Below are 17,442 nucleotides of genomic sequence, written 5' to 3'. Positions count from 1 at the left end.
GGCAGATGATTGAACAAGATTTTACCTTTTTTATTTTGAGGTAAGTGCTGAGATAAGTGTTGTCAATGGTGCTATTAATGTAAACATCGCTTCTAAACTATATACTATATACTTTTAGTACCTCTATTAAGGTAGAGAAGACAATCTAGGCAATCAGAAATTTGATTCACATACCATTGCCTAGTCTATTCCAGCTTTCCTTAAACTTGGTACCCTCCAGATGTGCTGGACTACAGCTTCCAACACCCCAGCCAGAATGTGCCTGATAAAGATCCAAGGCTAACACATCTTAAAGGCACTAAATTAGGTAAAGCTGATAACACTTACCTTGTTATAATTCCCTACAATCTCAGACAGGCTTCTTTTCCAGACTTGCCTTAAAAAATGTGGTTCTAAGCATGAGAGCTTTTTCACATGTCATACTTTCAGTCATAGAATTAGAGTCCTTTCTTAGTGAATAAAATGTCAGCAATGGTCTGAAAGATACCAGCAATATCCATTAAAATAAATAAATGTAAGAAAAAATTTAAGCTAGGGCTATAAATATAGTTTTGCTAATGAATAGAATAGAGCTGGAAGGGACCTTGGAAGTATTCTAGTCCAGCCCCTGCTCAAGCAGGAGAACCTATACTATCTCAGACAAGTGACTGTCTAATCTAAGGAAATATATAGAATCTTCACAAGGAACTTTTGTGGGTCAGCAATGCCAGTGTTAGAGTATTTAGCAACATTAGTTATCTGGCAATCTTGACCCCTCTCCCCATGGATATCATCTCAGATTTCATGGCACAGACAAAAAGATTTATAAAGTGGAGAAGTAAGGTCTAAAGTGGATCTCCAAGGCTACTCTTGGATACTTATATTTAGGATTGAATTGCCAAGTGAAGAGCAACGTATATTTCAGGAGCACTTAGGATTATTTTCAAGGATATCACAACAATGATAGCAACATTGTTAATAGAAATCCATCACAGTTGTTTTTTTAGTTTTTCATTTGGAATAAATTGTTGTTGCACATCAGAAGTGTAGAACAAGTGAATGTTCAAAATGCCAACTAATTCACAGCTATTATGCAATGCAAAATATGAACTTCAAAATGTATTTGATTTACATTCTGCTTTTCTTCCAGGAGCTCAAAAGAGTTTACATGGGGATCTTCCTTCATTTTATTCGCACAAGCATTGCTCTGTGAGAGAAACTGGGCTGAGAAGACATGACTGACCATAAGTCATGCACAGAGCTTCCATAGCTGAAAATGGCCATGAAGCTGAGTCTCTCTCTGGAACTAATTCAACAGCTTAAAAGCACTAGACCTTTCCCAGTTCCTTTCCTCTCACAAGGTAATGACTCTGGTGGACTAGCTCCTTAAAGAATAATATGAAACAAACAGATAGAATTATACCTTTAATTTCATTTAAATGTGCATCTTAAATTCAGTACAAATATAAGTGATAGTCCCATAATTCCTAAGGCAGTCAACATCTCTTTCTACCTAAGACCATTCAACAGGAAATAGTGTGTGCATAAAACAAAACACCAATCTCTTAGCTTGTAAAACAGTAACCTTTAAGAGATGTTGCTCCCTTTGTACCGTTTGGGATAGCATTGTTCCCTTTTTGCACAATGATACTACTTTGGGAGTAAATATTGGCACTGTAAATGATTTTTATTGTAGTATAGGGTTGAACTCTCTTCATAGACCAATAAAAAATAAACTCTGTAATAAATAAATATTTAAAATAAATATATGCACTCTGAAGATATATAAATTAGGTCCATCCTGAAGGGAAAAATAAATCCAGATTTTGCTGCCCAATTACCACAGTCTTCATAAAGCTCCATGTTGTCAATGATGTTAACTAGCCATTTTTTCCCAGTTATCTACAGCCAACCCCCATTCACTTTAGGTAATTATTTATGCTCCAAGTACAGGATCCAGAGCAGTTTTGTTAAGTCCAGTTCCAACATCTTCTTGACTAGTATGGAAAGAAGGAACCTAAAAGAGGCTGGCCATCTAGACTTTAATATCCATTCTCCTAAATCCAGAGATTAGGCATGAAGGCTTGTCTACTACTAAACAACTCCACTGATGCCTACTTTCTAGATCTGAATAATTTTCAACATTTAGAAGTTTCTCTTGCTTTTGGGACTCTGGAAGCTAAGATCTTGCTTTTCTCTGTGGTTGACTTCAGCTGATTGCTAACACGTCCTTATAGAGCTCTGGCACTCTTTCAGGATCCACTGGTCTAGGCAAGAAATGGGTGAATTTCTGATGCCTTTTGGACCTTGTCCCATCTCTGGGACTGCCATCTTTGTTAAGTGCCACAAAGTATCTCCGGCCTGAATCTCCATGCTTGTACACATTGGAGGAGTAGGTATTATACCAGTTCTCTTCAAACTGTTCTCTGAAGACACATTCAGGAGTGAGCTTTTCCTAAAGGGTGAAAAAAAGAGAAGTCTCTTCAACCAAAATAGAGTTAATCCTTTGTTGATTATTACCTCAAAAAGTATGTTTCTTTCTGGTGTGATATTTTTCACAATTTTATTTTTTCACTGTTCAAAAATAAAAATATTGTTTTAATAAATTATTTGATTCTGCAGAGGATTTTTTTTTTTATCAGTAAGGAATACAGCCTGTCTTAAAGCTTTGCCTGCCTGTACAACAATCCCTACATTTCTCCATTTATTATACTGCATAGTATCCTCTCTTTCTGCTTTCTTTTTCATTTCCACAAGCAAAAGTCAATGAACCTAGGTCACAACTTGCGTTATAAGGCTGATGCTTGCACTGAAATATTAGCAGATATACAACTATGGACATCTTTTAGTCTTCTGGACTAGAAATGCTCATGTTCTTTTTTCCCCTGCTGTCTCTAGTTAGAACCTCAAAACCTACAACATTTTTAATATGCACATAATACTTCCCAAACAAGTTTTGCTTCACGTTATTCCATACACTAGAACAGTGTTTCCCAAACTTGACAATTTTAAGGCATGAGGACTTCAACTCCCAGAATTCCACAGCCAGCAATGCTGGCTGTGGAATTCTGGGAGCTGAAGTCCACATGCCTTAAAATTGTCAAGTTTGGGAAACACTGCACTAGAACAAACTTTACACGTTTAATTCTTCTTCTCCTTATGTTTTGTTTTACAACTGCATCTCAAACCTGCCTTTTCTCTGAAAAGGAAGCTTACCTGGGAAATTCTTAATTGTATTCCTCACAGTAATGATGGTCCCAAAGTTATTCAATGAGGCCTTCAACTTAGCTCTCACCTTTCCAAATCTCACATCTGAGCCACTAATTATATCTGCTATCCTGGGGTTATACTGTACTAGCCTCTCTTTGCTAAGAAATTTCTACCTCCCTTCTGGGAAATCTCTGAGTATTACAGCAGCTTCTAGCAGGGATATCTACTTAAAAAAAAATCAAGATGGTAGCCCCCTAGGTGTGATTGAAGCTTCACCTGTTTTTTAGGCATCTCCACCTCAAAAACAGGCAGAATTTCAATTACACCATCACAGCCTCCATTCTGACATTTTTTTTTTTATCACATCCTGGAGACACCCCTAGCTTCTCATGTTAGTTTGAATTGACAGGCCATACTACTTGTCATGTTGTCTCCTCTTTTATAGACTGATAAGCACATCCCATATTGGATACAATGCTGCAGGAATGAGGACAATAATTAGCAGAACTTATTTGCCATTTTAGAAGGGGGAATAATTCAGAAGAGAATATGCTTTTCCTGCAGATGTTGTTGAGTCCCTTTGCCAAGTGGCAAATGCATTCCTTTATTAAAAGGTGTGGTTAGCACTGTTTTTTTGCATCTGAAGGCCACAGTTGTTGATTTTCAGCTGTCTACAGGTAGTCCTTGATGAGCCCAAAATTTCTGTTGCTAAGTGAGACAGTTGTTAAGTGAATTTTGCTCCATTTTACAACCTTTCTTGCCTCGGTTGTTAAGTGAATCAGTGCAGTTGTTAAGTTAGTAATATGGTTGTTAAGTGAATCTGGCTTCCCCATTGACTTTGCTTGTCAGAAGGTCATAAAAGATTATCACATGACCCCTGGACAGTGCAACTGTCATAAATATGAATCAGTTACCAAGTGTCTGAATTTTGATCATGTGACTATGGGGATATCGTAATGGTCATAAGCGTGTAAAACAGTCATAAGGCATTTTTAGTGACATTGTAATTTCGAATGGTCATTGAACATATGGATGTAAGCTGAGGACTGCCTTATATTAGTCTTGTCTTTTTATTTTAAAAATTCCCTATATGATAATAGGACTTTTGTAAATGCTGTTTCTTTTTTGCACCACTACCTGGAATGATCAAGTGATTAAGGGCTAGTGTTTGGCCATTTGATCCTTCAAGGAAGTACTACAAAGAACAGACTATAAAAGAAAGAACTATAAAAACAGTCCACAGTTTTGTTTATGAAAAGAAAAAAACCAATATTCATCTTGTATGTTTTAAATGTCCCTACATGGCTTCCACATTGACTTTGCTTGTCTGAGTTTTGATCATGTGACCATGGGGATGCTGCAATGGTCATAAGTGTGAAAACCAGTCATAAGTCAATTTTTTTCAATGCCACTGTAACTTTGAACAGTCACTAAATGAACTGTCATAAGTCAAGGACTACTTATATTTGCTTTTGTTTCCCATCATGGACTGGCTGAGAATTGCACCTAATTTTGTCAACCAGGTTTTAGAAAACTCTCACAAACACATAAAGATGCAAAAAGAAAACTACTTTTCCTGGAACTGAATTAAATAGCCCCCCCCCATGCTCCAGAACCTAGAGTTTCAGTGAGAGAGTGCTTTTGAACTAGATGGACCCATGGAACAACTCTACAAGACAGCTTCCTATGAAGTTATTGTCTTTGCATTGGTGCAACATAGGTAATTTCGAGTGATTCACTTAACATCTTACGTTATCTAAACATGACACTGTAGTATTAGTGGTGCAGCTTATTCCAGATAATTCTCACTTTGTATTAATCCATTGAGTACTATTTTTCTTACGCTAAGTAGCCACTTCAAGGCTGCTATCCCTCTTATATTGTTACCAGTGACAAAATTCCCAGGATTATAAAGATTACTGCTAATGTGAGTCTGTAATACGAGCTGGATGATATGGCAGTAATACTTACAGAGCCATAAAGCTCTCCTTTCTCATTCATTCCAAGGTAAAGGCCACTGTCCACTCCTCGAATACTGACTAATCCCACTGCCACACTGATGAATTCAAGAATACCTGCATTGAGAAAAGGGAAAAAAATATTTTTAAGGCTAATTATATTCAGTGCAGATAGGTCTTGTGGATTAAATAGAAATAGATGTGTAATTAAATGTTATTAATTCTAAATTGATTGATTATACAGTATACAGAATGGTATTATCAAAGTGCTCTTCATAGTAATGCAACACTGTGATATATATTGGTGTTGACCCAATAAAAATGAGCATTGTTAACATCTCATTGATTTCAGTGAAAGAGCTAAGTTGTCCTTAAATCTCTCCAGCTGCAATACACAGGAGTTACAAGGCAACGTTGGTTGGTTGTGCCATTCTGTGTTAAACAATACCAGTGTTCAAATATTTGGATTGTTAGAAAGAAAAGTGTTGGATAGCATATATATATATATATATATATAATGCCATGTGCTTAGGGTTTTGGACACCTAAGTTTTTCAACAATCTTCTATTTTCTGAATTATTTTTTCTCTAAGGAAAGCTAATTATTTTTTATAATTTTCAGCCTTTGGAGTTTAATTGAAAAAATTGTTTGAGACTTGGGATGTCTTATTGCTGTTACGGGGCAGCCAAATCTTTTGCAAAGATCAGATATTTACTATTTTATAAAGACTGCATACTCCATCTTTTCACTGCCAATAAATCATCAGAGATTCTGGAGTTCCCAATATTCAAAGTTCCATTGAAAGATATGGGAGGTATTCTGTCTTTCTGATATCATTTTCAAAGACACGTTTTTCCTCCCCAAATCATAATAAGCAGGTGATTTAACCAACAAAGAAACCACATCAGTCAAAGCTATTGAGAATAGTGATAGAATAAAGAAGCCTCAAGAATGTTTGATCTCAATCTGAAACATTTTTCAGTTTTTTTTCTTTTTTCTTTGCAATTACTCCATGTTTATATGCTCTAAGAAGCTTCTCTTCTGTACTGAAATTTTGGTTGAACTGAAGTTGAAACAAAACTCCTGTTTATCAGTTAAGATCTCTTAGGGCAGATTGTTGGAAGTAGTAAGAATTATCAGCTGCACTTAATACTAGTAATAATACATTTTGTAAATATTTGTGGACCAACTACTCAGTAGTGGTAGGTTTCTTCAGAGAATACTTTCTCTTCAACACTCATTTGTTTGTCCTCCCTTACACTTCTAGCAACCTCTTTCATTATTAAAATCCCTTATAGTTCATAAATAAAATTATAAGCAAACTAGTCCAATACATTGCAGAGATTTAGTTAGATTTTGAATACTATGGTATCAGAGATACTTGCAGCATGTACAATCTAACACCTGTTTTACATTGGATTCACAGAGTCATATTCTCTATCTTTGGACAGTGTGATGTCTTCTGTCTTCTATGCAGACTAAGTTAAATTCAGTTGCATGTTCTTGTGGAATCCTGCATGCATTTCCTTATGCACAATTCCCACTGGAATACCAAAGGACTAATACCCATGCAAAGAGACTGGAGTGCATTGTAAACAACTATATATAGCAAAACATGCAATTACTTTTCTTTAAAAAAGAAATACTGGAAAAGTTAGAAAGACTTAACCTGGCACAGCTCTCAGTCACAGCAATGTATCTGAGTTTATATGAATTACAATTATATCTGTAATAGTTCTGCAGGTATATACACTCACAGCTTGCTTTTAGCACACATGTGACTTATAAACATGAGAGACTGATTTTGAAAATGAAAAATCCTGATATTGGTATCCTTTGATTAGAAACCATTCTTCACATCAAATAATATCATACTTCCCATATGGGAAACTCTTCCACATCACAAATAAAATGCTATCTCTGTACATTGATGTATTAAGTGTCTTAAAAGCTGGATGCTATGCTTGTCAGTTACGGTTGTCAAGCCACACAGGAAATAGTTTAGGCACTTGCTGCATGGGACAGCCTGTAATTCCAAGCATCATTACCTACATAGATGGATTTCTCACACTCCAGTAGGCATTGTGTGTTAAGCAGTCCATAGGGATGTTGAAAAGGCATTCTGTTCATGCTCACAGGCATATTCCAGGGCCTTTTCCCACCAGTTTGTTCATTGTATTACTTGAAATACAGCTTTGCAAACAGAACGCCACTTTTTTTTTCTAAACTGATCTCTCTACCTTCTGCCTGTTTTATGTATGGGGAAGGCTGCTGTCCCCAACACTCCACTTTGCTATTAGCCCGTTACAACAATGTTAACCCAGATCAAGATGTTGCTCATGCAAGCGGGTGTGTTTTTAATCATCCACTGCCTGAGATCCGTTGCTATACCATCTGTTGCTATAGGATGTTTCCGTCACAAGGGAAGAAGCTGCAGAAGAGAGCAGAAGGAAGGAAGGAAGGAAGGAAGAAAGGAAGGAAGGAAGGGCCTTACCGAAGAGGCTGTGGTCTTGCCTAGTGCCTTGAACGCTGCCGTCGGGCAGGATCTGCAGGTGGAAGCCAGTCCTGCAATACAGCTGTCTTCGGCGTAGGATGCCTTGCAGGTGGGCTAAATCCGTGGCCCCAGCCGCAACACCCCCTCGGGATCCACCCTCAGCTTGGGTCAGGCGATCCCCTAGTAGGGGCGGCCTCTCCCCGGAGGGAGGTAGAAGGAAATGGGAGCCCACCTGCTGGCTCATCCCCTCCAGGCCACTTAAGAAACCCCCCACTTCGGCTAAGGGGGCCATGGAGAAGCTCAGCTGGAGGGCTGCCGAGACAGGAGAAGGAGCGGGCAGGAGAGGAGCAGCGAGCGAGAGGGAGTCCCTTGCAGAGTCCGATCTCGGGGCTCAGAGTCGGCGCTGGAAAGGGTCAGGCAGGCAAGGCGGACTTGGCGTCAAGAGAGCAACTGCCTGTCCTGAGAATCTGTCCTCTCCCCGGACATGGGGCTGGCGGGGAGGCTGGGCTGGGCTTGGCCTCAACATCGACAGCCGCTGCAGGTGGGACGGCCGGCGGTACCCAATTTTCCGCTGCTGCCGCTGCTGCTGCTGCTGGTGGTGGTAGCGCCACCGGCTCCGGCTGTCTTTGGGGAAACCGCTGCGATCCAAGCGAGGCCGCTCGAAAGTGCCACAACAGCGCGCGTGGGGGAATCTCTCGCTATATATATGCGCGGGGCAGGTTTTCCCCCCTGACCTATGCTAATAGCACTGAAGCTGAAGCGCGCCGGGAAGCTGAGGCGTTTGAAATCTTAAACCGAGCTGCTTTCCCCTCCTCACACCTTTTCCCTCCTGACGAAGGGGACTTCCGAAGGTGCCCCGGCCGGCCTCCCTCCCTCCCTCCCTCCTCTCTCTTGCGCGCCTAATCGGCTTCCAATTTAGCCTTGGAAACACGCCTCTCCCTCTCTCCTTCCCTCCCTCCCCACCCGGTTTGTTGTCGACGATGCAAAAAAGGATGCCGTCGCTCGCTCCCCTCCGCCAGGCTCCTTTTTGATGTTGAAGCTTCTCGCCGCGGATGAATCGTGAGCAGCAGCAGCAGCAGCAGCAGGAGCCCCGTTTGGTAAAGGTGGGGGGGGGAGGACCCTGGAAGCTTGCCGCGTATTACGTGGACAGGTGCAGGGAAAGGTAAGAAGGAGAAAGGGCGTTACCGGAGGGTTAGGCCTGCTGAGACACACATGAAAAGAGGGAAGGGGGGGCGGGGGTTGAGAAAGAGGGGGGAAGAAAGCAAAAAGATCTAACAGGTCGACTGCTCGATTTTTCAGAACACTCATAAAAGTGTTACATGTATTACCCTTGCCTTTTATCTTATTGCCTTTTCTTCCCCACCAAAAAGAGAGGGGGGGATTTTTTTTTTCCCAAGCGAATTGGCATAGTCAGTCGGGATTTCCCCTTTTCTTAAAGGATAGGTTTTTCTCTGCTTGGTCTAACAGAGGCCCTAACAATAGCCTCTGGGTGTTGTTTAGGTGTTTAACAATATTAGACCTTAGCAATACAAAGACACCAGAAGAGAAACTGAGGAATGCTTGGAAAGCTTTCAAGACTTTGAAAGGGGCTGCAGGAAAAATTTTAAAAAGATATTGGAGGGGGAAAATAACCACTGTGAGTTGTGGCTAAACTGTAAATGTCCTCATTTTCATCAGGGACAAATAATAATCCTTTGTCTATGTTGGCATCAAGGTCTCTGCTAGGGAGCTGGTTGACAGTGGAAACATTTCTGCCCTTTTTTTTGGCAATGTATGTGGAATCTGCCAAAAAAAATGCCACTGTCATTAAGACTTCAGGTAACTCCTGGACCAAACATGAATGTAGGCATAGATCTTAGTAAGGACCTAGCATTAAGAATCAGTAATATGCTAATGGATCGAGTTTGATCTCATGCTTCAGATGATAGAGAATAGAGAAATCTGTTCCTACTTGAGGTTTCAATCCAACTGAGTGACCTTGATTCTTTCTCAGCCTAGGAAGAAGACTAGAAAACTGTGCAAACTTGATCACATACCAGTAGTTACCAGGAGTCAATATTGAGTCAGGCAAAAAACCTTTAAATTTTCACCATATCTTATTATTACTGGGGGGGGGTATTAATGTTCAGTCTTGACAGACCCAATCTTGGTTAATTCAATTATCCTATTTTTCTAGAAAGGTATGAGGTAGGCATCCAGCACATGTTGAATAGCAGGATAAGTAATTAGAACATGACCATATATGATCTGAAATACTGCAAGCTGGGTTCTCAGCTGAACATGCACATTTCTTTCACCACGTAACATAATTGGGGTGCGATTTTCTTTACTCTGCACTCCACGTGAGGAGGAAAGGCAGAAGCTGGCCAGTTGTTTGTTTGTTTTTTCATTTATCCCTAGGGACTCAGAGCTGAATGCATACATGCTACTTAAAGGGGAATTCTAAGCCTGTTTACTTAGAGGTAAGTCTCAGGAAGCTCAAGAGCTTATTATTAAGACTCCAGCCCATTGCATTTCATAGCAAAAAAGATAATGATAAAATCTTCAAATTAAACTTGACTCTTGCTGTCTTCATGCACAGAAACAGGAAGCTTTCTTGGCAAAAGCACAGAAGCGGTCTGTCTTTGCCTCCTTTTGAATGTGTTTTTTACTTCCCAGTCTAGCCTCATATGGGCATCCGCCTAGAAATTCAGTCTGAGGTAAGTAGTATAAGACTGCAGTATATCTTCACTTTTGCTGTGATGTATTAAATATAAACAAACCAATGAAGTATCTTCTAATTGCTTTCTTTCATCAGAACTTTAAACTGCTGGTTTTTCTTTGAAAACATGGATTTGCCATCTCATTTCAACTATCCTATAGTTCTTGGGCAGTAATGTTCCATCTGGAGTATATTTTTAGACTAAGATCTATTATTTTTTCCATAAAGTACTAGAAATGTGAAAAACATTGGAAGAAAATAGTTTGTGCTTCTAAAATATGTTTTCCTCTTATATGAACTCTTTGATCTCTGTTAAAAATTGGGAGGTGGTATAAAATGTATACTTCTTAGTTTGCACCCTATATTATATGCATTCTGGATTTTAAAGATCTCTATGTAACCATTAGATGGATATTATAGGACATACTGTTTTGTATTATACTATAAAAGAGCTCTAATGAACTACAAAAAGAAAAAGAAAGAAAGAGTAATCAAGTACTGGAAGAAGAAAGACAATCTGAAAATTTTGTTAAAGATGCATGTTTTAACATGCATGTTTAGATAACTCAAACAGCAGTTTGGTGGAAGTGATTATGATTTATCAAGTGGGGTTGAAATAAGTGTCAATCTTTTGTTCCACAGTTGGCAAAATTCCTGGCAAAAATTACTCCAGTGAAATTTCTTTTGGGGAAAAATGCTTTATTTTCCCCCAAAATGCTTTATGGTCTATTTTAAGGAGGCATAAGCAATGGTGATGATATGGAACAAGAATTTTGCTGGATTGGGGCATATGTCTGTTCAGCACTCGGAATCACAGAGTGGCCAACTGGATTACAAGCTTGGACTGTGCAGTCAATAGCCCTCTTTCACTGCCACTTCCCAGGAGCCAAAATATTTTGCTTTTGATTGGAAAATATCAAAGTATTTTGCTTTTGATTGGTGTGCAGCAACTGCAGCTGTCATGTAGACCTAGTTTTGTCTTCCAAAATACTTTCCATCTCTGATCTTTCTCTGAGTTCCAAATTGATATCTTGCTGGGACCTCTATGATAGCAATCACATAGTTGGAAACTTGCATCTTATAACTCTCTTCTCTGTAATTCTTTTCCTCTTCCATGCCTCCAAAGCCTTTAAATATGTTTTATTTATTCAAGAACCACACGTCTACAATAGTTGAATACAAAATAATATAGGGGATATAGATATACAGTAGATATAGATATATGTTTAATACTGAATAATTATTTTCAAATAAATAAAAACTGATTATGATTATTAAGAAACATCTTCTGCCACTTGCACTGGTCAGTGTGTTAAGGCCTCACACAACTCTAACCCTTATAATAGTCAAGCACTGTAACTAAATAGCCAAGAGAGATAGATGGCTTTAGTGGTGGCTCCTCTAGAGCTGTGTCAGTATCGCTGAATGTGTCTACTTAGAAACAAGTTCCACCAAGATAAGTGGATTTCCTTCCAAGCAACTATATTTTGGATCGCTGCTTTTGGCAACATTTTGGCATCAACTGAAAGCCTTTCTTTGGTCATATCTTTTAGATATTAGTTGAATTTTTGCCCCAAGCTGATACTGCTACTTACTATTCTTTTATGATTTGTTTAATTGTTTACCTCAAATATCAATTCATTTTGAAGAGATTGTAAGCTGAAGAGCAGTGTATCAAATTACAGAAATGAGAAATCTTGGTTCTGATATTAATAGAATTTGAAAGCACTGTCCACTTAAGATGAAATTGACAAGGTTGCTAGACTTATATATAGGCAAATGAAATTGAATAGCAGATGGTGTAAGAGGGAGAATCTACTTAATAAATAGAAGTTAGATTGCACACCATATTATGAGGTTCTAACCAGGTTTATTTAGAAAATATCACCTGTTTTTACTACTGATTCGTTTTTTAAAAACAGAAAACTATGAATATCTATTGAATTTTAATTTAATACAGCTAGAGTCTTGAGTTCATTGAACCATATTAATGAACACATAGCTTGACTGTTATGAATGTAACACCCCAATTATATTAATATGCTACTATGTATTCTCCCCACATTCATGCATAGTATATTATCTAAATAACATTCTCCCTGAAGATAATTCAGAAGGGAAAGAATTACTCAATGGGTTTATACTTTTTGTTTAAATTTCTAACAATGAAAAAAAAAGCTATAAAGCAATAAAGTAGAACAAGGCAGTGTTTTTCTTTTTATAAGTCTTCTTCCATGTGTCACCATGTAAATCTGAGAGATCAAATGGATTTGGCTGCTCTCCTTTTATTTGCTGGATAGAGTTTGGGGCTAATTAATTGGCAGGTGGCTTAAAGCAAGTAATGAAACACCTTTTCATCACAGCAGTCCTAAATACTGCCCTATGTGCACCTGAGTGATTAAAAAAAAGATTGTTGAAAGTAAGTGATTTATTATGGAGGGATTTAAAACCTCAAAATGAAAATAACATTGAACACAATGATCAGATAAATCACTTCGAAAGGCAGAGAGAAAGCTGGCAGACTTCTTGGAAAATGATTGCAGATAGACATTACATAAGTTTAGCTTTCAAACAACAACAGCTTGTCATGTGGCTGGACCCAAAAAATCCTCCATAATCAAGCTTTCAAAGCACATCTGTGTAAACATTATCACATCAGTGTAAAACATCAACCAATGAGCTTTTGCTTTGAACCAAATCTTCTTAATTGCAGGGCTAAATCAAAGAACTAGATCAAAGTTTAGAATCTGTAGATTAACCAATTGTTCAGGTAGTTCACACATTTCTGTCTTAAAATGCCAGCAATCAACTGTATTTGAAACACATATTAAGTCTTCTTTTTTTAATATATGGCACAGTGGGGGAATCACACTGTAACTAATGTAGCAGCCCAGCTCAAGACATAGATAACATAACTTGAAGTAACAACCTATAGCTAAGAAAGAAGTTATTATATGCTAAACAGGAGGAATTGCTACTACAATCAGAAAGAAAGGTAGATGTGATCCAATATTGCCTATTAGACATGTACCTGTGAATGAAGACGGGTGAAAACTACAGCTAATACTCATTATTTTATTTCATTTATATGTTCCTTCTATGGAAAACAGTATTGCCAGAAAATGTCCCATTGAGACAAGATCATTATGTAGTTTCAGTAAGGTGGTTCTACCATATTCAATAAACAAAACTCATACTATTTAAAGTGATATGTCTGTACATATTAGTAAGATAGCAAATAACATTTGGTCTAGTGCAGGGGTTCCCAACCAGGGGTGCTCGCACCCCCTGGGGGTGCGAGATGATATTCCAGGGGATGCAAAAACTTGAGTTTTCAAAATTATAGTGTATATGCATAATTTGTTGCTGTTATTTTGAACTTTTGTAAGAGTTATGAGAATATATCAGAAGTGTTCTAGGGGTGTGGGGTATAGAAAAGGTTGGGAACCACTGGTCTAGTGATTTATTTCTAATGTACTAATGTATTCAATGTTGGGGTCAGAGGACAATTTGGAAAAAAAAGCATATAAAATGTTCTGTTAGAAATAAGAGTCCATAAATATTTCATAAAATGAATTCATCCAGAATCCTGCAAAGACAGATTATTAAATGTTGTTAGAACAGGACCTTGAGATGACTTTTAATTATTTTTGTGATTATGCTGCTCATATTTCCTAGTTAGCAGGAAATGTGGAACAATATGTTGGCTTGCAAGATAGTCTTTAGATTAAAAATCCTATATTTCATTGACATGCTTGGTGTAAAATAAACTTTGGTTGCACTTGTGCCAATATCACTAGTTTTTCTATTGTGTTTTTCTTTCTCTGTATACACACACATACACACACATCTATCCATCAATCCATCCATCCTTTCATCCAAGGTCAGGAGAGTAACAGGGCTAAGATCCTGTGGGACTTCTAGATACAGACAGACAAAGAGGGACTGGCCAATCAACCAGACATTGTGGTACTAGACAAGGACCAGAAGGCAGAGGTGGTAATGGATGAAGTGATACTAAGTAACATCAACATCAGGAAGAAGGAGAATCTGAAGAAATACTACAGCCTGAAGGAGGAACTAGGAACTAGAAATGATATGGAACATAATCACCAAAATGATCCCATTGGTGGTAGGAGCACTTAGGGCTGTTATGCCTAAGCTGGGAGAGTGGCTCCAACACATCCAGAAACATCAAAGGTCTCTGTCTAGAAAAGTGCAGTGTTAGGAACTGCTAAAATTCTGCACAGAACCCTGAAAGTCATGATGGGCGATGGGCAATGAAAATCAATCTTTACAAATCCTTTTAGTGATGGTTATCACATATGGAATTTGCAACTTGTAATAAAAATAGGGTAAGTGATAGAGAGTATGAATTGAATGAATGAAAATTTAAGGCAAATATAGCAGTATGAGTAGATAATATACAAGACATATAAAGATAAAAGTTTAGTTGCAAAGAATACAGTCCAAGAGAATACAGACCAATAACAGAAGGAAAATAAGCACAGAGCAATTTGAAGGATATAAAAATATGGTATTTGTAGTAGTAAGAATGCTAAACAAGAAACCTCCAACAGAGTGACTGTGAATAAAAATAATGAATGAAAGTCAGTGGGGTAAAATGCTGGAACAGCACTTTAAAGATCAATGTAGGAATGATGGTGATATGTCAAAAATTGAAACAAATGCAATAAATGCTTTGTCCAATAAGTATTTATTTAAAGAAGTCTTAATTACTACCAGAGTACTGAAAAATGGTAAGGCTTAAAATGTACCTGCAAAAATGTTAAAAGATGCATGTCAGATATGATTTGCTTATAGAGTGGTTATCTTGATATGAGAGTGACAATTGCATGCACACCTGACAATTGGAAAGGTGCCATTATTGTTTCAACATTCAAGTGGAATGGTAGCAAAACTGAATGCAAAAATTATACTTTGTTCATTGCACCTGGGAGGGCCTTTGGCAGGATTCTTCTGACAAGAGTTCATGAGATGATAGTGATCAGAATTTTGGAATAGATTTTCTGGTCAGGCAGGGGGTTTGCCAAGTGGATTTTTTGCAGTAACACTGAGGAAGTGTTACTATGAAGAAGAAAATTTATTGTAAGTTTGTTGATTTAAAAAAAAACTAAATATAAAACAAATAGAATTGGTTTATGGAAAGTTCTGCATGAATCTGGAGTTGAAAGTTGGTGAATGGGATAACAGCAGTATATAAATGTGTAGTGCAGAGCATGCATGAGAATAAATTAAGTGCTTAGTGAACAGTTCAACACTGAGCAGAAAAGTAAAAATGTGTAATATTCCCTTGTTGTTTACTATGTTGGTTATGTTTAGGCACAAATGTACAAGGAATTCTTATGATAAACTCAAAAGTGAGTTAGTTAGGGATATGGATATGTATATACTTTTTGTCTATAGCTGATACCATGTTATTGGCTGAGAAACAATTATTTGCATCAAATGTTATATAAAATTATATTATGTTATATAGTACCGTTGTTATAATATGATAAGACAAAGGGTATTGATATAAACATAAATGTACCATCAATACTGTTAATTGTGATTACAAGAGAAAACCTAATGAACAATTGCAAATTATATATAAATGCCAAAAAGCTATAGCCAACTGATGAACTTGATAGAATGTAAATAGAGATGGAATATACTTGAGATATACAACTGCGATTTGCAAAGTAGTACACAGTAATTATTGAAGATAACAAATTTTTATTGAGCCATGGCTATGTTTAAGAGTATGCTTCTATCCACGTTGTTATATGTTGTATGAAAGTAAGCATAAAAATAAGTTCAATAGAATGGGAATCAGTTTCTGAGGTGTAGGTGCTCAAGAATAAATGGTACTAAATGAATATGACTTAAATGCAAAAATAATCTATGATTTAATTAATTAATTAATTAAATTCATTCATTCATTCATTCCCCACCTTTTTACTTTTATAAATAACTCAAGGGATCAAACACACAGAGCATTCTCCTCCTATTTTCTCCACAACAATAACTCTGTGAGGTGGATAGGGTTGGGACAGAGCGATTGGTCCAAAGAAACTCAGCCAGCTTTCATGCTTGAGGCAGGACTAGACCATAATAAAGATTTGATTACATTTGAATCAAGAGAAAGAGGAAAACTGAAGAAAACATGGTGGATTAGATTTGATAAGCTACTCAGGAAAAGAAAGTGTGAAGCTTTCAAAGGCAATTAAGAAGCATAGTGCAGACATGGTAGAAGCAAAGATGATTGCAAAAATAAAAAGATACCGTGATAGTGAATATTGTGGCAGTAAATTTTCTTTTTTTTTGTCTTTTTGATTTCATTACCCTTTTCATACTCCTTTTCTTCTGTCTGCATACTAAGTATGATAGGAACGTTTTTTTTAAAAAATCTTCTCTAATGTTTTGTGCCTTTGCATTAAGTGTCCAAAATGTTTAAGTTTCAGCTTTAGTATTCATATTTCCAGTGAAGAATCTGGTTTTATTTCATCTATTATTGAATAATTTATTCTTCTTGTATTCCAAAAGATTCTCAACAATTGCTCCAGCACTACAATTCAAGACACCTAATTTTCTTTGTTCAGCCTTTCTGATGATCCAGTTTTCAATCATAGTTAGAACTATAAAAACAATTGGTTTAACCACAGATTGATCTGTTATTAAATGTGATGTCTCTGTATGCTAATATATTGTCTAGATTTGTCATAATCCTTTTCTAAAATAACAAACATTTCTGTATTTCTTGGCTACAATCATCCTTTTAAATTTTTGAGGATAAAGTTTTCAACTGCAGGTCTGCCTGCATTGGGGTGTTGACATAATCTTAATATGGCATTTATTTCTTTGCTTTTTGATACTGAGCTCTCAGTAGGTTTTTGCATTCTCTTCTTTTATTTCCACCAAGAAATTCTTTAAGTCTTCTTTACTTCTATTCAAATGAAATCAACTGCATTTTCAAGATTGTTTTCCCCAACACTCTTAATTCTATTTTCTATTTCTTCTAATCTAGCATTTCTCATAACAGATTTATGACTTATAATCTGCATATGTCAATATAAACTATAATCTGCATATAAGTA

General features: G+C 37.2%; 1 protein-coding gene and 1 long non-coding RNA gene across 2 annotated transcripts; one reads left to right on the top strand and one right to left on the bottom strand.

Moving 5' to 3' along the window:
* Positions 1–1,432: 1,432 nt before the first annotated feature.
* Positions 1,433–8,593, bottom strand: FGF20 (fibroblast growth factor 20). The gene is made up of 3 exons (XM_039349414.1): positions 7,642–8,593; positions 5,161–5,264; positions 1,433–2,434 (listed from the first exon to the last, which is right to left on the bottom strand). Exons 1-3 carry the CDS (start codon positions 7,931–7,933, stop codon positions 2,189–2,191), a joined length of 642 nt encoding a protein of 213 aa, XP_039205348.1. The 5' UTR covers positions 7,934–8,593; the 3' UTR covers positions 1,433–2,188.
* LOC120310704 lies at positions 7,587–14,138 on the top strand. Its single transcript, XR_005557439.1, has 3 exons — positions 7,587–7,750; positions 8,633–8,803; positions 10,042–14,138. It is a non-coding gene; the product is annotated as an uncharacterized LOC120310704 (long non-coding RNA).
* The last annotated feature ends 3,304 nt before the right edge of the window (positions 14,139–17,442 follow it).

Source organism: Crotalus tigris, unplaced genomic scaffold (assembly GCF_016545835.1).
Source record: "Crotalus tigris isolate CLP2741 ecotype Arizona unplaced genomic scaffold, ASM1654583v1 scf7180000018268.1906537, whole genome shotgun sequence".
Classification (NCBI taxonomy): domain Eukaryota; kingdom Metazoa; phylum Chordata; class Lepidosauria; order Squamata; family Viperidae; genus Crotalus; species Crotalus tigris.
This window is presented reverse-complemented; position numbering and strand designations above follow the sequence as displayed.